We start from the raw sequence: 21,770 nt of genomic DNA on the forward strand, positions 1-21,770 counted from the left end.
CAGAACTAGTTATCAAGTGGTAGAGAAGAGATGGTACCCAGAGGGAAGACAGTTGTTGATTTCCTTTTTCATGGTGAAATGTATACAGCATGCAGTTTAAACTGTTGATATTTTTATGCTGTTGAGCTTTGTCTTAGGATTTTACTGCTGTGAACAGACACCATGACCAAGACAGTTCTTTCAAGGACAACATTTAGTAGGGGCTGGCTTACAGGTTCAGAGGTTCAGTCCATTATCATCAAGGCAGGAACATGGCAGCATCCAGGCAGGCATGGTGCAGGAGGAGCTGAGACTTCTACATATTGTTCTGAAGGCTGCTAACAGAATACTCACTTCCAGGCAGCCAGGACTAGGCTATTAAAGCCCACACCCACAGTAACACACCAACTCCAATAAGGCTATACCTTCTAATAATGCCATTCCCTTGCCCAAGCATATACAAACCATCACAGGCTTGCTTGAATTGGACAGAAAATTTGAACGATTCTACTGTTGCATGAAAAATTAATCAACTAGGCATTAGTCTTATTGTTAGCAAAACTACAATAGAAGCAGCAACAAAACCTGTTAAGATTAACAGCTTCAAGAAAAGCAGGAACCTTTCACTTTCAATTGGGGGGGAGGGGAGATCCATTGAATGACATTGATAATTTGGACTATTGATTCAAAGGCCCATCAAGTGGATTTATTTATCATCTTCACAAAATTCTACATACCTTGTACATAGTACATGGCATATATTCAATCTATGATAGTAATCCTCAACTCAGTCAATGGGAAATAAATTAAGACAGAATGCACGTAGAAATAGAATTTCATTTCTGTGACTTCCAAAATACTTCACTTGTTTTATAGTCTCATATTTATAAAACAAATTTGATAGCATTACAAATAAATATTTTAAATATGTAGGATAAGAAATTACCTGACAGATATAAGGATATTATCATCAACATTATTATATACGTCAAAATACTTTAATGATGACAAGGACAGCAGTATCATTTCTTACCATTTCACCGTATTGTGAAGGTCTGGAAATATCTGGTAGCAAGACGGGGAAAATTGGAGAGGAACGGGGTTAGAGAGAGTCTTAAATACTAGTAAAGGCCAGGGAAGAAAGGCTGAAGTCATCTAAACCTGGAAGCACACCAGTGCTAGGAAATCTTCCATAACTCCTGATGTTCTGCTGCACAACAGAGGGCATCAAAACCTAATAGCCTACTCAGTACCATCTCTAAACTGCTAAATTTAGGGAATAGCCTCAAGGTAAGGAGGGATAATAAGACTAACTTCCTAAATTACAGCTATATATCCTATCTAGTACAGTTTCCAAGCTGTTAAACCCTTAAATTCCTTCCCTCTAAGATCTAATATATAACCTAGTAAGGCTGCAAAATATAAGGAATTTCCTTTGTCCTATGGATTGATGTTAGACTCCTATCCTGAAGTGACCTGGGTTATTAAAGACCTGATTACCCAAATACATGCCTGGTACCTCTGAACTAAATGTGTAAGGAATTTTTATTATTTAATGGCTCAACATTTAACAGCAAGACTGCATCTGCTTGGGGAGGCTCACAGCAGCCTACAACTCCAGGGTATCTCATTGCTCTCTTCTGGTCTCCATAATGGTATCCCCTCAATACACACAAAATACATGCGCGCGCGCACACACACACACACTGGAATGTATAAGGTAAGTTAAAAAAAAAATTAAAACTCCATGTCACTATTAGCCCAAAGGGACACTCATGATTCATATTTATAATAACTGAGTACCATTCTACTATACCATCCAGGTCCCAGCAAGCCTTTAGAAACATTTCTCAGCTCTTCACCAGTCCTTCATTATCTGGGGTGTGTGTGTGTGTGTGTGTGTGTGTGTGTGTGTGTGAGAGAGAGAGAGAGAGAGAGAGAGAGAGAGAGAGAGAGAGAGAGACAGAGGGAGACAGACAGAGAGAGACAAACAGACAGAGAGAGAGACAAAGAGAGGGAAAGAGAGAGGAGAGAGAAAAAGGAGATGAAAGGAGAGAGAGAGCAACAATATTCTTCAAAAACAGGAACTTCATATTTCCAAATTAATCTCTAAGGCATGATAGGGGCTCTAGCTTAGCAGTTAGAGGTGCTTATTGCTCTTGCAGAGAACCAGGGGTCAGTTCCCAGCTCTCGCATCAGGTGGATAATAACTGCTTGTAAGTCCAGTACCAGGGACCTGACCTGACACCTTCTAGGTTCTGTGAGCACATGTACAAATGTGATGCACATTAAAAAATGCACATACATACTCATGAATACAAATAAATAAATCTTAAGAACAATATCCCTGGTGCGACTTCTCTGCAAGAAATATGCTTGCTTTCTCAACTTTGAGAAGCCATGATGAATGAGAAGTGGGAGACGTCTTTGAATATTTACTAGCAAAACTTCTGCCTGAGTCATCGATTTCTAGAGCATCTTCATTGTCTGCTCCTCTAGAGTGGGTAGAGGAATTTTTTACTCCCTTTCTTCTGATTGGCTTTTAGTTAGCCATTGGCTTGGATAAAGGGGGCTGAAATAGAAAGAGAGGGCAGTTTATGCTTGGATCCCCTGCATCCCACAATTCCCTGCTTTAACAGTACTGGTGGTTACAAACTGGAATCAGCAGGGTTGGAGCTAGAGCTACTGTGCTTGGTGGGCAGAGCATAGAAAAGGAAAACCTGAAAGGTCCTCTGTGACCCGTGTGTGTGTGTGTGTGTGTGTGTGTGTGTGTGTGTGTGTGTGTGTCCACATGCACTATTTCATATAGCTATGTTTGAGGCCAGCATTTGTGTGCACCATAGAATGTGTGTAGGAGTCAGAATTCTAGTGAAATGCAAATAATCAGGCTGTAGGTTTTTCAAGGAACATTTTTGATTACATTCCTGGAAGTGATATGGGCTCTGATTTTAATCCCCCTTGTTTGAGACAGGGTCTGTGGTTGTTCACTGGTACATATACCCCACTAGCTGGGCTGGAACCTTCAGGAGATTATCCTGTTTTACCCTCCCATCTTCCACAGGGGCCTAGGGATCACAGAAGTCAGTGCTTCTGGTTTCTACATGATTTATGGGAACTAAATGGTCATCAGGCACTTTACCCTTTGAGCCATTTCACTAGCCTATGACAATATTTTTTAAAATTTATTTATTTACTTTTATTTTACTTTTTTTATTTATGAGTATTTTGTCTATTTGGACTATGTTTGGTCTTGGTGCCTCAGAAACTAGATCAGACTGCCAGATACCCTGGAACTAGAACTGTAAGCTTCCACTAGGGTGCTGAGATTCAAACTCAGGTCCCCTCCAGCTTTGACAGTGATTCTTTTTCTTGAACAAGGTCTCTGGATGCAGCCCTGAGTGACCTGGAGTTTGCTAGGGAGACGAGGCTGTCTCCGAAAGGCACAGAGATCCTCTTCCCTTTAACTCCCAAGTTCTAGGAGTTCTAGGATTAAAGTTCTGTACCGCAACCTCAACACTAATAGTGGTTTTAAGTATTTGTGATTCTTTTCACGTAAAGAATTAAATTTATTTCTTCTAACAAAAAGGTTATAGGGATAATTTTTTTAAAAAAGAACTTTGCATTATTCAGAGATAAAACACTTAGTGTTATTACTTGTGATACATAGACAATCACTATAGAGAATATCAAGAATATAGAGATACAATCTGGTATTAGCCAATTAAAGCAAAATTAGTAAAAAAAAAAAACTGTAGGTGATGATATTAATCACTACTTTATATCCACAGTATGCATTAGAGGGTGCTTTATTAATCCTCTTGGATCAAGTTATTTTTCTGGATTAAGATCAGAGCCCAAATTATTTCTGGGAATGTAATCAAAAATGTTCCTTGAAAAACCTACAACCTGATTGTTTGCATTTCACTAGAAAATTGCACTGTATTTTCCCAGGGAACTCAGTTGTTTTCTAATAAAACAACTAATTCATACCTCTTACTGACAAATAAAATCATTTGACAGGAACATCCCTCCTAGAGGAAAATGTAGTTCTGTTTCTTGGGCTGCATGTTAAGAGACAACCCAGAGGTTTATATTCTTAACTCTGTGTTGCAGACTTGTGCAGTCCTAGGTCCATGATCCTCAGAACAGCAGAGAAGAATCTTACCTCGAAACCAGTATAACTTTTTCCTTGTTGATGTTTAGTGAGGCAGAGGAGAGCATAAATGTCAGGAGTCTTGTGCTTTCACACCCTGGGATACAGCTTCAGAGAGAATGGGCAAAATGCTGTCCAGCCTAGTAAGCACGATTGTGAAGATAAGTATTTTTATGAGGGCAGTTACCTTACAAGGCAGGGGTGTAACCTGGTGCTAATATTTAGAGTCAAAAATTCCAATGTAGTAGTATAGCACTTCTATTGTTTTTATGTGCTTTTAGACCTACTTAACAATTCATTTACAAATGTGTATGTGACATAGAGTTAAGTATCGTTAGTTTAAAGGCAGTCTCCACTATATAGTAAGTTACATAAGACTCTGTCTCTACAAACAAATGTTTACATCTGACAGCATGGTCATTCAGCCAAGGGGACATTCAGTTAGCACACCGATCCACCACCATATAATCATTGCTTGAAAACATGTTCCAGGTATCAGTCTTATGGAATTGACCTCTCAGACACTCTTAGGCACAAGTGAAGGTTTCACCTTATCCTTACTGTCTCCCATATCTCCAGTTTTTGGAGACAGGCTCTCACTATGTACCTCTGTCTGGCCTGGAACTTGAGAGCAGAATACTCTCAAATTTATAGAAAGTTACATAGTCATATCTGTACAAGAGAGAGGGTAGGGAGGGGGATAAGATATAGAGTCCACTACTAAAGGTTCCTCACTTATAAGCAGGTTAATACTATCACCTATCACGCCAGACAGTAAAGATGAAAGAATTTGGACCAGAAAACAAATACAATGGTAGCTGGCACATAACAGATGCTCAGAAAACATTTGCCATTGTCAATCAGTTACATAAAATCGTCCTTGTAATTAGTGCTTTCAAACACCTTGCCAGACAAAAAGAAATAATACATTGTGAAGACAATAAACATGCTGTCTCTCATTATGATGGTCTGGGTTTGGTAAAAGAAAAAAAAAAAAGAAAAGAGAAATATTTGAATTAAATGAATAGGTTCCTTAGAACATAGAGACATGGAGGAAGTGTGTACACTTGGGTGGGTAGAGGTACCTCTGCACAAATGGCATTGAAAGTTAGGCCTGATGAAAGAAGTCAAGAGTGTTTTAAGGGAAAATACAGAGGCTCAGATAGAATGCCATATTGTAGGTACCATTTGAAGACCATCATGGCGTCAGTGTTCTATGAAGTGACGAGCTGATGTGGACTGATGGGTGCAGACCTGGGGATACAGATGGAAAGAATAAGATCTTATGTATCAGGCCATAAAGGCAGGGTTTTTGCCTTAATCTAGGAAACTATTGCAATGGGCTTGACTAGAGGTCATTCTGGTGTAGGCTAAAGTGATAGCAACAGTGATGAAGAAGCATGGTCATTTCAAAGTCCATTCTGGTAGAAATATTACTGTGTATTTACTCAGTATTTACTGTGGATCGGCTGTGATGGAGAAAGGAATGCTGGGAATTAGGATTGACATTTGGTTTTCTGGCTTGAGCAAAGGGGTAAAGCCGGGACCTGTTCAGACGGGAAATCTCTGTGGAAAAACCAATCTAGAGAAAACATGGGACCACCGGGAGAAAGGCAAGGAAAGGAGAAAGGAAGGAAGAAAGGCAGGGAGGGATAGAGGAAAAGTGGGTGGGACTGAGGGAGGGAAAGAAGGAAGACCCTTCATGTACGTTCTCCACCACAGTGTTTGAGAGAGAAAAAGAGTGTTCAAAGCACAAAATGAACTTTTTAGAAACTTTGAAACACGGGAAGATGTTTCAGCATGTTTCCACCAGTACTATATCTGAAATGCCACGTGTAGCCCTAGAGTCGAGCTGTTACAGCGACTGCAAAGGCACCAGGAAATGTTATTACAGCAGCGTATTCGTTCTTCTCAAAGTTAAAGGTCTGTCAGTATTCCCATTACAAACTCCAATTTTCAGGGGTTTATAACTTGGCTATTTTAAAATTACTTCAGGCTGAAACTTGCAGGCAATCAAACTTTTTTTTAAAAATAGACTTAATGCAGTTTTTGAAAAAAATCTAGTTAAAATATTGCCTAATTTTTCTGAGATAAAGTGGCATTTAAGTAATATATTGTGAGACAAATACCTAATTAAAAATATTGTATTTTAGAGTTTCTGAAAACACTTATGCTGATAATAATGTAGCAGTTCACATTAGACGTGAAGAATCATAAATGCTGCCCCAGTGTTAAGACATTACGTAAAACTTGGAATATACATTACTGTTTCAGATGAACTTCTCTCCCATAAAAACTTCTATAAATTGGTTATGATATTTCTGAAATAATAAAATGTTCAAAATTTCACTTTAAAGAGCCATATTTTATTACTTTATCTGCCAGAATTCAGCTTCAAAATTGTTGTTCAATTAAGAATAAACCACCTTCAGCTTAAATACAATACTTTGATTTTCTTTGAGACAAGGTCTCCTGTCTCTGGCTGGCCTTTAACTCCCTGAACGTGATCCTGGTCTTCTAATTTTCCTGCCTATACCTACCACCTACTGAGATGACACACATGCTATACCATGTTTCCTTTTGGTGATATAATTAATTGGTCAATATCTGAGTGTCAACTTCACTTAAGATCTGCAATAAAATTAGTCTAGACAGTGCCTTAGTTTAACTTTGTCCCAAAGGTCTGTCTTATAAAGGCCTGCTCCCCTGAATGGTGATGTTGGAAACTCTTTTTGTATTTTAAATTTATCTTTTGTGTATGTGTCCTTGGCAGACATATGAATCTGTGCATCACGAGTGTGCTGTGCTGAAACCAGAAGAGGGTGTCGGATCCCCTCCCTGGCAGTGGTGTTATAGATAGTTGTGAGCTGCCCAGTAAGAGCTGGGAATTGAACCAGGGTCGTCGTTTATCAGAGTAGCAAGTGCTCTTAATTACTGAATTGTAACTTCAGCCCCACTGTAGAACTCTCAAGATGAAAGATCTACAAGGAGGTATTTAGGTCACTGGGAGTGTGGTGAGCATGGTCTATGGTCTTCAGGGGGTCTCTCTCTCTCTCTCTCTCTCTCTCTCTCTCTCTCTCTCTCTCTCTCCATCCCTCCCTCTCTCCACATCTCAGCTGAGAGGTGAGCAGACTTCATTTTCCATATGTTGTTGTCATGATATAGCAATGCACCCACAGCAAGAGGGCCAACCTTGAGTCAAAGTAAATCTTTTCCTCTTTGTAAGTTGATTATTTCAGTTATGTCTCCTGTGAACAGAAGGTGACTAACTCAGCCAGGAAATCTGACTGAAGTTACAAAACCACTCTCTTCCCTTGTGAAGAACATGAAGAAACACAGGAATAAAAACAATCAAGTATTTCATGCCAGAAAAATGAGGGGTGCACTGATGAATAAGGAATGCGTTCTTCCTTTAACAGACAATATAACCAAAGGAGACAGGGACACGCAAGGCTCAGGATTAGAGGGGAGACAGGGGAGTGGGAGACTGTGGATGAGATACTTAGCATGAAAGGTATCATTAAGCAAGGCCTCCACGCACATAAATAGCAGATGTGCAGCTTGGTCTTCATGTGGTCTTCCGAATAACTGGAACAGGAGTTATCCCAAAAGCTGTTGCCTGAACGTGGGCTATGTTCTTCTTGCTGGGCTGCCTTGTATGGCCTCAGTGGGAGAGGATGTGCCTAGCCTTGCAAAGATGTGCCAGGGTGGGGGCGGTAAGCAGGGGGACCCTACCTACTCAGAGGAGAAGAGTTAGGAGGATGAGGGGAAGAATTGTTGGAGGGGAGACTGGGAGGGGCTTGAGTGGGATGTAAAGTGAATAAGTAAAAACATTAAAAAAAAAAAAAGAGATCTTCAGTAGTTGGACACGGAAGGGGAAGAGAGCAGATGGGTAGTGTAGCAAGGCAAGAGGAGGCAGCACACACACAATACGGAAACGGGGAATTGCATGACATTTATCGTGATGATATCATCCCAGTTTTCAGGAATTGAGTCAGAGTTGCTCTATGGATGGCACTGTCCGGGCCTTTCTTTCTCAAGCGTTTCTTAGAAGTGTGGGAGCTGAGCACGTGAGCACTTTTTAAGACTGTGCATAGCTGACTAAAAGGGTTAAATTAGTTGGTTGCAAAGTAAACTCTCCTGAATTGGCTCCTCATTGAGTGAATTGAGCTCAAGGAAGCAACCCTCCTATTGGGGCGCGGGGGAGGGGGGGTTGTTTGTAGTTGCATCTCTGCAGTGATAAAAAATACTCCAGTCTAATATCATGAACAAAACAACTGGTAATAAAAAGGATGTGATTTTAAAAACAAGTGCAGCACTGGCAATATATAAGCTAAGTGGCTTTTTATATAAATTGCCTCTCCCCTTTTATTTGGATAATGCAGTCTCTGAGTTTTTCTTTTCTGTTTCCTCTGTGGTTCCTGGGATCAAACTCTCTGATAGTCTCTCAAAGCAAGTGCTGTCTCCTCACCCCTGCCTTTTCTCTTATGCAGCATTGTGTCGTTCCCATCTCATCTGTTAGTAAAATTCATGTTTCTGAAATGCCGGTGTATCTTGTAAAGAACACCATCCAACATAAGCCAAAAAGCAAAACCCTGTGGTGGCCAATAAATTCATTTTATTTTATTTTTATTGAATATTTCATTTATTTACATTTCAAATGTTGTGCCCTTTCCGGGTTTCCCTTCTGGGAAACCTCCTATCCCATCCCCCCTCACCCTGCTTCTATGAGGTTGCTCCCCCACCCATTCACCCACTCCTGCCTCTTCTCCCTGGCATTCTCCTACACTGGGGCATAGTTTCACATTGAAAGCAAAATAATCTTTACTTCAAAATGCTATATTTTGGATATATTTAATATTTAAATCCTAAATTATGGAATGGGAGATAATTTGAGTATATTTCTCTCACAGTTGGCAAGTAAAGGTTTTCTTTTTGTTTTTATTAATTCTTCAAGTGTTTCTAACTATGTATTCTAATCCTTTTCATTCCTCACGCTTCCTCAACTCCTCCTGGCTCCACCTCCTCTTTTTCAGCTCCTCTTAGACTCATGTCCCTTCTTTCGTTGCCATTATTTTATTTTTAATTAAAATATAACTCAAATATGACTCACCAGTACAATTTCTAACTACATTCTCAGTACTTACCCTTATACTCCCAGGTTACTCTCGCCGCACAACAAAGCCTTTTGGCAGCACATAAAGTCTATTTCAGAAAGAAACAGCTGTTCAACATGCTAAGAACAGCTTACAGTGGAGTACCCAGCCCTAACTGATAACATATACAACTCAACTCTTACACTCAACCACAGTTGCCTTCCAGTAACCCACTAAGTCTAGTTTGTGCTCCCCATATACTCCTGGATGTCTGGATGTCAGGACATCTACTGGGGCATGGTTGACTTACCAGTGGTCCCTGAGTTTCCCTCTCCAGAAGCCATCAACCGTCACTAGCACCCCAGTTAGGGGAAAGGGCTTGTGCCAATTAGTTTTCTAACCAGAAAAGAAATTTAAAAAATAATACACAGATTCATCAGTTGCGAGTAATAAAAGTACATTATTTTTGCCCAAAACAATGCATTAAAATATTAAAATTAAATGAAAATTATATGGCACAGGTGATGGAAAACTACCAGAAAGCAAAATGCCCCTACTAGGTAAAACTTCAGTGGGAATATTTTTAGAAAAAAGAAAACATAAATGGCCAGTGACTCTAAGGAAAGATGTTTAGTGCCCTAGGATGTAGAATAATAGAAACACAAAAGGAAACTAGTGGCTTTTACTCAGTGTTCACAAAAAGCTGCCTGATGAAAGCCAGCTAAGTGGCCATCTTAGCTACTTTTCTATTGCTGTCACGAACAGCATTTCAGTATTCACCAGCAGCTTATTAAAACAGATGCAGAGCCCCACAGCCAAACATTGGACAGGACTTGGAGACTCTTATGGAAGAGTTAGGGGAAGGTTGTCCACACTCTCAGAGGAGACCAGGAGGGAGGTTATGGGAGATGCTTTGTGTGAGGAAGGGACTGGGAGCAGGGGAATCATCAATCGAGATGTAAATAAATAAATAAATAAATAAATAAATAAATAAAGGAAAGTAATGAGAGTTAACTTGGTCATGATGGTGTGTCTTCACAGCAATGATAAGTTTAACTAAGAAATGAGATAACAGTAGTATGTATTTACTAACTAAATTCTGGAATGCAAAAGAGGACTGTGTTTTCTATATTTGAAGAGAGTCAATGTCGAATTAAAGAACTGAACTGATTTCAGTAGATCATAGTTGTTGCTGCTTGCAAAAGAGAAATAGTGAGATGGTAAGTAGATTTATTGTTAGAAAATATGATAACACGTGGTTTTATAAAATTCTGAAATAGACCAGAAATAAGCAGTCTAGAGATATGTATATGGTAATCTTTTATACATAATTACATATACAAATTAATACTTGTGTAATATAAAAATTGTACTACAAATACATAGTTTCTTTACATCAAGGTTGAAATACCTATTACATTCAAAAGGTAATGACAACTGACAAGTTACTAGCACAATAGAAATGTCAAGATAACAAAAATTTGGGAGTCAACCGTACTATTGGGGCAGAGGCAGGTGGCTCTCTGTGAGTTCAATGCTAGCCTTGTCTACAAATTTCCAGGCCAGCTAGAGCTACATAGTGAGACCCAGTCTCAAAAACCAACCAACCAACTAGCCAACAAACAAAGAAAACCAACAACAAACAAAAATAAAGCTATAGGGCTTGTTAAGATCATCTAGGAGAAGACTGAGAGAACAGGGTAGGTTTAAGTGATGGTAGCGAGGATTGCATATGTTATCTACTGATAGAAACTTAGTTGAATATGTATATTATCAATTGCCTTATTGCTTTCAGTAAGAATAAGCAATATATACATGTATTGTCTTGTTATATTTAGTATAAGTACCTGAACCTGAAATATAACAGAAGATGAATTACACGAATATATGTACATATTTTGTGAAATGTACAGAAATGTATATTTATTTATTAGAACATAAGCTCTGAATTGTACAGGATAGAGGATTATTAATATTTCTATTCTAACTTTCTTTTATTTTTTAATTTATTACTGGAGCATAAAAAAATCATATCAGGTTTTGGGAGGTGGTTCAGTGGATAAATTGTACAGTGGATAATATCATACAAGCACAAGGACCTAGGCTTTGAGGCCCAGAGTCCATGTAAAAGCTGAGAAGGCGTGATAACTGTCTGTGAGGGAGATGAGAAATCCCTGGAGCAAGCTGGCTACCTAGATGTACTGGCTGGTTTTGTGTGTCAACTGGACACAAGTGGGAGTTATCACATGAAAACGAGCCTCCCTTGAGGAAATGCCTCCATGAGATCTAGCTGTAAGGCATTTCTCAATTAGTCATCAAGCGGGGAAGGACCAGTCCATTGTGAGTGGTGCCATCCCTGGCCTGGTAGTTCTGGGTTCTCTAAGAAAGCAAGCTGAGGAAGCCAGGGGAACCAAGCCAGTAAGCAGCACCCCTCCATGGCCTCTGCATCAGCTCCTGCCTCCAAGTTCCTGCCCAGTGTGAGTTCCTGTCCTGACTTCCTTTGGTGATGAACAGCAATGTGGAAGTGTAAGCTGAATAAACCCTTTCCTCCCCAACTTGCTTCTTGGTCATGATGTTTTATGCAGGAATACAAACCCTGACTAAGACACTAGACTAGCCTGAATTGTTAGGTTAGGGGTCAGGAAGAGACCCTGCCTAAATAAAATAAAGTGGAGAATAACTGAAGAAAATGCTTGACATCAAGTTTTGGACTCCATGAACATATGCATACAAATGCCAATATACATATATGTACACATGTACACCACAAGACATATATATATATTCAAAATGAAATATATAAGAAAATTTAACATGACAAAGATTTGGTATAAAATAATGAAAATTAGTCAAAATTGAAATAATAGATAATATATAATCCATGTATTATCTGTGAATAATGTCATGAAATTACTATTTACATGGATGTTAGAGTTAATATATATTTATGGGGCTAATGTTACCTTGTTTAGCAGCATTTAGCCATTTCATCTGTATAAGGACTTACATTTGGCAGCTATATCATGTTTTTCATGACCCAGTATCATGGAATTAATTTCTGTATGATCTTACCTTCTCAGAAGGCCCAGATTCTAAAATCACCTTGGCTGAAGATTCAAGGAAAGACAACTGATAATTTAATTCTATTACAAACAGCACATATCCTGGTGGTTTCTAATTCCATCTTATATTCAAATCCCTTTGTTGTAATTGCTCTCATTCTCTCCTTGTTTTCCTCTAATTATTCTGACTAGAAAAATGCTCAATTAATCATGGACTGTGTATTTAATCTTAGGATTTCCTAAATCCTCTCTTTAAAATTCTAGCTTTTACTGTGTATTCATAACCACTTAAGTGTTTCCTACATTTGATTGGATGATGAATGATGGTAGATTTTAAAAGTTCCCATTAAAATAGGTATCTTGGTATTTTGATAAATTATTCTTATGAAAAGTCTGATGTTAATGCATACATCGAATCAAGTTTTTTTAACCATTTATGAATCTTAATCTTTCCTCTATCAACTCGTATAACTAAAAGTATCTATAACTTGTCCTTGTAAAATTTTATAATTAGTACGTTAATATTACATATAATTACAATGTGTGTAATTTATAAGAAATCTGATGTCTTAAAATAAAGCTTAATACACTACTCTGTACCTCACATTATTAGATTGCACAAATTTTATTGACAGGAGAAAATTGAGTAATTCTTTTACACAGGGAGTTCTGAAGTGGCCTAGAAAGTAAGCTAAGAAGAGGGCACACAGTTCCTAGGCCAGCCTGAACTACATAGTGTGGGGAGATCTTATCTCAAAGTCAAAGTAAACAAACAAAGACATATATCATCATATATAAAAAAAGACATATATCTAAGTAAACAACAATAAACCACTAGTCTAAGCATAGCCATTTTATAAGCAGATGTTTTCAGAAAACCCCTAAGGTAACGGTGAATGAGGGCAAGGTGTATAGTGACAATACTAATCATAATTTCAAGTTCCTCTGGCACCATGACGTTTTCATGTCACTGGAGCAATGCTATTGTCACTGACCTCATCATCTATCCTAGTACCTGCTAAACCCAGGTATCTTCTGAGTTCAGATATTTCCTGAACTCACCTACTTGCCTTGTGTTTCCTCACTGGGTTTTGTCACCCAGCACATGTATTCCTCCTTAGTTACTTGGGAAAACATGACCTGTTGAATTCATACTCAGGTGTAGCTGTAACTAGCTTCCACTCCACTTCCCTTCACTCAACTTTGCCTTGGCAAACTCTAGGAACCCAGAATCATTTCAAGTAAATTTCTGAAAATTGAACAAAACCCAGAATATTTTACTACAATGTATGCTTATGTAAAAATAAAATTCATAGATCATCAGAAATGTATCCTCAGACAGTGTGGAAGTTGATTCAGGCAAGACCATCCCCATCTTTAATATTTGATGCTGAGAGCACAAAGCACCCTTGCTGAGGCCATCAAGCCTTGGAGGATCTCATGCTAGACCCACAGATGCTTTGCACTGGGTCTCTTTAACCATAGTCTCATCTTAGAATTGCATATTAAACCTCCCTCATCTTTATGCATTTTTTTTCTTAAAGTCTTCCTTTGCCCTTCTCATCAAGATCTGTTTGCTTATATTTATATCAGTGTTTGTTGGGGATTTCTCTTTTGAACTACTTTTAATTTGGATTTGTGGTTTTGCTAATATGCTCAGTGACCAAACTCAAAACTAATGAATTTTAGTTTATTTGCTCAGTGACCAAACCCAAAAGCAATGAATTTTAGTTTATTTTTACATAAGCATACATGTAACAAAAGATTCCGGGTTTTGTTCAATTTCCAATATTTACTATCTGTCCCACTACCTCATTTCTTATCATATTGCTGTGGATCTCTTGGAAGTAGAGTAACAGATGGCTGTGAACCAGGATACGGATACTGGAATTTAAATCTGGGTCTTCTTCAAGAGCTCTTAACCACTGAGCCATCTCCCCAGTGTGTGTTATAAATCTTTAAAACACTTTACTTAATAGAATGATTTAACCCATCTTACTCTATAATTTTTACGAATATAATTATAAAATGTTCCAAAAGACCACAATTGTTACTATTCATGTCCTAATATTAAGTCCTTTCAGTATTAAACCCCCTGGATATCTTTTCCAACAAATACAAATAATTGGAGACATAGCTTAACTATACAATTATCTTTCCTATCTATTTTGATGCATTTTGAAAATCTTTAGAAATCTGTACCTCTTCCTTACCGTGATGTGTAAGATTTATTAGGGTCTGGTTTAAGCTTAGGAAAAAAAAAAAAAAAAACCCAGCTTAACATTTTTCACATCTTTAGAAATTTTGATTCCTTAAAATGTCAACATCTGTAAAACTGACAAAAAAAGATGGGATCAAACCAGCTACCCATCCAGATGGCAAGCCTCAGACAACCATATTTTATTGAAAACAGGTGTCATGCTTAGAATCTTCTGGTCCTTCATATGAATGAACCCTTTTCATCTTCAGAACTTCTCATTTGTCCAGAAAAGCCTGGTGTTTTCTACAGTGCTAGTTATCAAATTCAGGGACTTGCCGGGCTGGTTACGTATTCAACCACAGAGTCACACTTCAGTTCTCCAAAAGTAGTTTAATGCCCAAAAGAATAGACCAGGTTACAAATTCTAAAAATACATGTAATATTTATTACAACTGAGGGGATAAATCATAAACAAACGGAAGCATGGAAATCACATAGAAAGCTGGGAAAGATGCGCGCACACACACATGGACAGCTGAATATAAATTTGGCTTAGAGCTTTTATTTGAGTAGCCGAGAATCACCTATTTAATATACTTCATCTATTATGGAACAGACCAACATTTTGTCTAATTTTAGAACATCACATGGGAAAGTTTCTCAGGTGTTCACAATCTTCCTCATGATAGGAACAGGACTTTTGATCTTCAGAGAGGCTTAAAGGATGCCAGCTGCCTTACCATCCTTGCTCAGCGTGGCTAAGAGCTGGGAAGGCTTTCCAGGTTTATGGATGCAGGAGCATTACTGATTTTATTGTTCCCACTGTATCCTAGTTCTCTGAGAGGCAGATGTGCTCATTTATTATAGCGCTTAGATATTATGTAGCTGTTGATAATGAAGTTAATGGAGACACATATACAGAGATGAGCATGTGGAGGAGTGGGGCTTGTTAGTAACCGCTCCTCAGGAGCCATCTTTGCTCAGCACTAGGTAAACTGTGGGGACAACAGCAGGGCTGGCAGTAAACAAGATGTTAGGCAGCTGTTTGCAGCAGGTGCCTTTCACACTCACCTTGAACTCCATTTTCTTATCTCTTTTCTATTCAGAGCTCTTTGCCCAAATAACCAAATGACAAGGAGTTCACTTGTCTTTGCTACTGTCATGGATTCAGTTTTCTGGGGACCGCAGAAAGTGTCACATTTGATTAGTGTTAAGGAAATAAACACAGGGGCTGCCAATTGAGTGCCTACTACATCAAACTCAAGTCATACACAGCAGATGGTTCTTCCGGGAAGGTCTTAAGAGATTTTCTAGTACTAAACACTCCCTTTGTCATCAAATAATAAAAATAAAACCTTGTTACCATTAAGGTGGCATGAAGTTTCCTGTTTTTAACAGAAGAATGCAGGATTAGTATAATGAGAGTGAATTTTTGCTTGCATTTAGAAAGTCAGAGTCTTGCTTAAAGTTCTGCTAAAAACTGGGTCTATGCTGGGCACAGCGGGATCGAGCTATTAACGCCAGCATTTGGGAGGTGGAGGCAAGAGGCTCAGGAGTCCAGTCATCCTCAGCTACATACTGGGTTCCAAGCCAGCCTTGCACAATGTATGATCCCATTTCACAAACAAGAATTATGTATGTAACTTTAGGCAAGTCTATCAGCACCTATAGAAACCTTTCTACTTTATGTGTGAAACAAATAATCCATCTTTTCTGCCATGAAAACCACCCAGGTCCTAAGTAACCTAACCATATGGCCTTTACTTTCTTTAGTGGCAGACATCTACTTATGGGTAGGGTTCACATTTGCCTGTAATCCCAAATACCCATCACAGGTAGGATGTATTTTTAGCAACTATGCTCATTGATTTAGCAAATGAATGACAAAATTGGAAAGTTTTAGATGGCTAAATAAATGCTAAGGTGTGAGGGAGGTAGGTGGAACTTTACCATGATGCTCTCTAGGGTCTGATAATCCCGGCCCTAAGGGCTTCAGTTACCTGTCCCAATCCACATAACACATTAGACAGTGCCTGGGTGTCCACACACCTCAGGCTTTCATCCATCCCAGGTGCCTTCATCCCAAAGGCTGTGGTGCTCCTTTGGATCATCTGGTACCCTGTGGCATACATTGCTCTTCATGTATAGCCATGCTGATACTGTCAGTGCCTGTGGAGAAGAAAAGGACAAATGAGTATTCATTCTGGGGCACATTTTGTACGCAGCATCGGACTGCTCTAGGTTTGTCTTTTACACAAATTCAGCATCATGGTGCTGGGCGCTTACTTCTAGGTTACTTAATTACTTGTATCCCCAATTCTCTATGGAGTGGGTGCTATTGTTATCTCTGGTTAGGATGAGGGCTTTGAAAAGAAAAAGTGGGGTGTGAGCTGGCTTGCCTGAAGACAAAGAAGAGCTCCTTTGCCTTATCTGGCTCCAGAGACCTAATTCTTAAGAACAACACTATGCTTCCTGCCTTTAGCTTCTGCTTCAGCTCCTTATTTCCTAATTTGTTTTTGAGAAAATGTAACTAGAATTTCGAAACTTTTTGCTCAGTCGAGAAAATCTAGTCTTCACTCACCCCTCCCAAGTTTTAACTGATTTTCCTTTATGTCTTTTTTTGGGGAGGAGGGGGGTGAATATAGTACTTCTATTTACAGAATTATGTAGAAAAGAGGAATTCCAGACGTTTAGATACCAAGGGAATTGTTATAGAAAGGCCAATCAAAATCACCAGCAATCACTTAAGGTGAAAACTTGATTAAAAACATAGATGATCCCAAAGGAACTCCTTTTTAAACCTCTAAAACAAGCATTTATAAAAGATGTTAAGTATTCTGACATCAAAATATGCTTGTTTTGTGAAACTGATGGTTTTATATTTGTGTATTTCCTTCAAAATAGAGCCCCAGCAAATTATTTTTAATCCTTTAGCAATTTAATATACAATATTTTTAAAAAGCCAAAAACAACCAAGTTTACAAAAAGTGAAATTCAAGAGTACTTAAGAACAGCAGTTTCTTCACACCCATTAAGTCTTACAGAGCTAGAATTCAAAATTGTGTTAATCATAATTTGAGCTGTCCTGAAGCTGTGTTCCGAAGGAGCAGTAACCCTTAAGAACTGACACCATGAGAAAGGTAACAGCGTTATAATGAACTCACAGACAGTACACAGGAAGTCTAAAGACCTCAACTATGAAAGTGAGAATGCCATTTTATTTGCCACAAAAAGGAAGGAAGATCCACCAGTGAAGTAAATCTGACAATCTGACTCACTTCATTATGAGGGATTTTCACAAATTCACAATGTTCACATTTGGCTGAACTAAAAAAATAACTGAAGACAGGACCTTTTACTAGATGTAAGTACGGTGCTCATGTTCCTTTCATACAGAATTATACCTGTGTTTAAATAAAGCAAGCACAAGAGGTAAAGGATTCACCCTTGGGCTAGGTTCAGCAATCTTCCCTATCAGACTGTTTTACAAGAATCACAAAAATATTTATTATAAAACATATAGATTTTCTTGGCTCAGTCTTTAAAGTCAAAATAAAGATATTTAAACCCCATATTATTTCACCTTAGACTTTTTCTCCTGTCACTTTTAGAATTGCCTAGACAGGCTGTAAAATTAAGCCATTTTACTAAGGTTCATCAAACTTAGCACAGCATGTATTAAGGGTAACGAGAACGGGGTTATTTAAAGTACTTCTCCTGTGCTCCACTTCCTCACTAACAGGATGAATTTTATTTAGACTATAAGGACGCACAGCTACAATATCCTACAGGCACCCATGACTTGAAAGAATTCCGACTGAGCAAAAAATACAGCTCTAAAAAAAATATTTCAAGTTTCTGAATAGTAATCAAACCATTTTGCCTTTTCATACTGGTAAGGGATGGGGGGTGTCAGATTAGCTCGTGGACCAATTATAAAATCACTTTTACTTCCCCCACCCCCTGAAGTTAAACAAAAGAAACGGAAATACAAGAGTTTCATACTACATGCTTTTCAGGTTCAAAAGCCCATTAATAAGCACACTGCATCAGTCCTCGGTCAGGGATGCTCACTTTTAAAATAAACATTGCCAGAAGAATGTCCTCAAACGAAGTCTGGTCACTCACTCCCTTTGCCAGAAACAGTGATGTAAAAGAGACAGCTATGTCCCCTACTTGCACAGGAGATCTCCCTTTCTCTTCTGACCTTCCGAAGAAGGTGGATGGGAGAAAAGGCAACGCTCAGTCCTCCATGGCAAAGTCTTTGGTCTTTTCCTCATGGTCCCCCACTTTGTAGCGCAGAAGTATGCGCAGACGCCGGGGGTTGTCCCGGGAGGGCAGCAGGGTTATCTCTCCTGAAATGTCAGTATCTTGTTCCACCGGCACCGGCTCATTCAAGTAGAGGAGCGCCTGCTTCCAGTGAGTGGCCGGGTGAAAAGGCGAAGTAGACAGCACCAGAGGTTTCTCCGAGTCCCCTCCAGGAAAGGTCACCTGAAACCAGATGGCAAAACCGTGTAGAGGCGCGGAGCCATAGCAGCTGCAGCGGAAGCGCCCGCCCACACCGGCCTCCAGCTCCTGCTCCAGGCCAGCGCGGGCCAGCTCGAGCTGGGCAAAGCGCTGCGGCCGGGCCAACACGTCTTCTCCGGACAGACCCTGCACCACGATCTCGGAATGGCCCATGAGGCAGCGCGTGGCGAAGCTTTCCATGCAGCTCATATCCACGCCATAGTGCTGCTTCACCTGGCTCCAGAAACCCAGACGCCATTCTAACATCTGGTCGCTAATCGGGGCCACGAAGAGCTCCGCGGAAGCTGGCAGGAGGAGACCGCCCTCCTTCAGCCATTTGGTCCGAGCGTGAAGCACGGAGCTCAGCATGGACTCGTGCAGAAGTCCGTAGCCCATCCACTCGCTTACGATGGCGTCCACTTGCTCCGGCAGCTCCACCGTCTCCACCGGGCCCGGCAGGACGTGCACGCGATCCTCCAACCCGTTGAGCCGCACCACCTCCCGGGCCTGTTGCCAGATGGCGCTGGCCTCCACAGCGTACACGCGCCGGGCCCCGGCCTGGGCGCAGAAGATGCTAAGAATGCCGGTGCCCGCGCCCACGTCCAGCACGGTCTTGCCTCGCAGCGCGGCCCAGTTCCTCAGGATGCCTAAGCGGTAGGCGTCGGTGCGGACGCGGTCTGCGATCATCTCCTCGTGGACCGATACGTCGGAGTAGCACTCGTAGTACAGCTGGTCCCGCTCGCGCTTGGTCCTCCGGGGTCGTGGCGGGGCGGCCTCCTGCTCCCCGCCATTTTCCTCCTCAGCTCCCTCCCCTCCTGCGCCGCCGCCCCCCGACTCAAGCTTTCTTTTCTTGCTCAGCGACATCTTGGCCCCGGCAGTCGAACCCCAGCATGCGTTGCGTGGTGCGGCGCGCAGGCTCGTAGTCCCAGGGCCTGCTGGGATTTGTAGTCCGCCCTCTGCATCCCGCCTCCTGTGGTCAGAGGCGGACCCACAGACTCCTTGGACTACAGGGCACTTTTGTTCCTCTAATGCCTTGGCATACTGTTTCTCTAAGACCACACTATTATTCCGAGATACTTTCAGCTCTTGCTCTTTACCCCTCACTCATTCGTTTGCACACATTCTTGAAGCAGGCACACCACATACAACTACTTGTCTATGCCCCTCTCACAGGATCCCCACCACAACTACTTAATTATGGTTGCACAGTTCATGTCCCTTCCCTGACACTTGTAACTCATCAAGCTCTCTGTTCTAACCGGAGTTAGGATACAAAGAATATATATGGAACAAAGTGGAAACCTAATAATACAAAGTCTTGGGTTTGAATCCAGAGTGATCTACAAGGTACTAAAAGATCCAGGCTAAGTAGAACTGCTGTGGCCATGAAATGTACTATCAGCGACCACTGTGTTTTTGGAGAATAGTTTACTTGGTCTTGAGTCCTGTTCTGAAAATTCTGTAGTTCAAATTAAAGAACAATTAATATCCGTGGTGTGATACTCTCAAACCAGTGTACTTGGTAACCAGTTTATATATACACACATACATACACAGCTAAATCTATTTATCTATATATAAAAATTTGCTTGGAGAAATGGTGGAATTCATCTTTTTTGGCTACTTTTCCAATGCAATTCACTTTTTTTTTTTTTTATTAACCCTGATATATCTCTTTGTAAAGGCAGAATTGATACCCACAGGCTCAGTTATTTTATTTTTCTGTTAGTCAAGTAGAAGCTTGACTGACAATGAATTAATCTCTTCATTGGCCATCACATAAAAACAATAATTTAAAGAATGTGTGCTGGTGTCTGGAACAGGAGCAATGGACTACATTGGCTGCTCTAACAGAAAACCCAGGTTAGACTAGAAGTACCTGTTGCCTTCCTTTGGCCTCCAGGAGTATCAAGTATGTATGTGATGTACAAACATAGAGACAAAAATGAAATAAAATTAATAAATGAAAAGATGTTAAAATAACTATTTTCTTAATAAAAAATAGCACGTTTTTCATGCTTAAAAACTGATCACACAAAAGAAAATGGGCTTTTAGTGTGTGTGTGTGTGTGTGTTAAAAATACTTGTTTGACCACACTAAACTCCTGGGCAATAGAACTTCTTCCCACTTTCTCTCTATTAGTGTCGCTAATGAAATTGGTTTATTAATGTGGAGTCCTCAGCTGTACTTGTAATCTCAGGACTCTCAGTCCTGGCTCATTAGAATCCTCCAAGGAGCTTTATTGAAATACCTATGCTAGGGTCCACCTCAACTCAGTTAAACGAGAATCACTCAGGGAAGCTCAGGCATTTAATTTTTAAAGCTCCGGAGGAATCCTAATGTGAAACCAGGTGATTATGGCTAATTTTGATTTAATTAAATCTTACATCGTTATTTTCAATAGTCAGGGCTCAGCAACCTAGAACTGAAAAACCAGAAAGTAGGTATTCTTCCCTTTTGCCTTGGTTTCAAATCTTACTTTAATGAAGTAACGCCTAGCACGGGACATGGGACATGGGACATGGGACATGAGATTAGTTATAAATGAGAGAATTTAGCCTATATTCTTCTCCCATTCTGTTCTCAAACTACCAGCTTCCCCTTTGGGTGTGTTCAGTGTTTCATTTTTGAAAAGTGAATTAATTAATTAAGTTTGTTATTATGGATGTGTGCTAACACACAAGTGCTATGGGATTTGTGTGGAGGTCAAAGGACAGCTAAGGAGGTTCTCTTTATCATGTGGTACTTGGCATCCAACTGCAGTCTTCCTCTT

At 40.0% G+C, this 21,770-nt stretch overlaps 1 protein-coding gene across 1 annotated transcript; it reads right to left on the reverse strand.

The window, feature by feature from the left end:
- Positions 1–14,860: 14,860 nt before the first annotated feature.
- On the reverse strand, positions 14,861–19,890 carry Prmt6 (protein arginine methyltransferase 6). The gene is made up of 2 exons (XM_034500908.2): positions 18,565–19,890; positions 14,861–16,659 (listed from the first exon to the last, which is right to left on the reverse strand). The coding sequence occupies exon 1, from the start codon at positions 19,858–19,860 to the stop codon at positions 18,733–18,735; it is 1,128 nt and encodes a 375-aa protein (XP_034356799.1). The 5' UTR covers positions 19,861–19,890; the 3' UTR covers positions 14,861–16,659; positions 18,565–18,732.
- Positions 19,891–21,770: the final 1,880 nt, after the last annotated feature.

This window comes from Arvicanthis niloticus, chromosome 4, assembly GCF_011762505.2.
Source record: "Arvicanthis niloticus isolate mArvNil1 chromosome 4, mArvNil1.pat.X, whole genome shotgun sequence".
Taxonomy (NCBI): Eukaryota; Metazoa; Chordata; class Mammalia; order Rodentia; family Muridae; genus Arvicanthis; species Arvicanthis niloticus.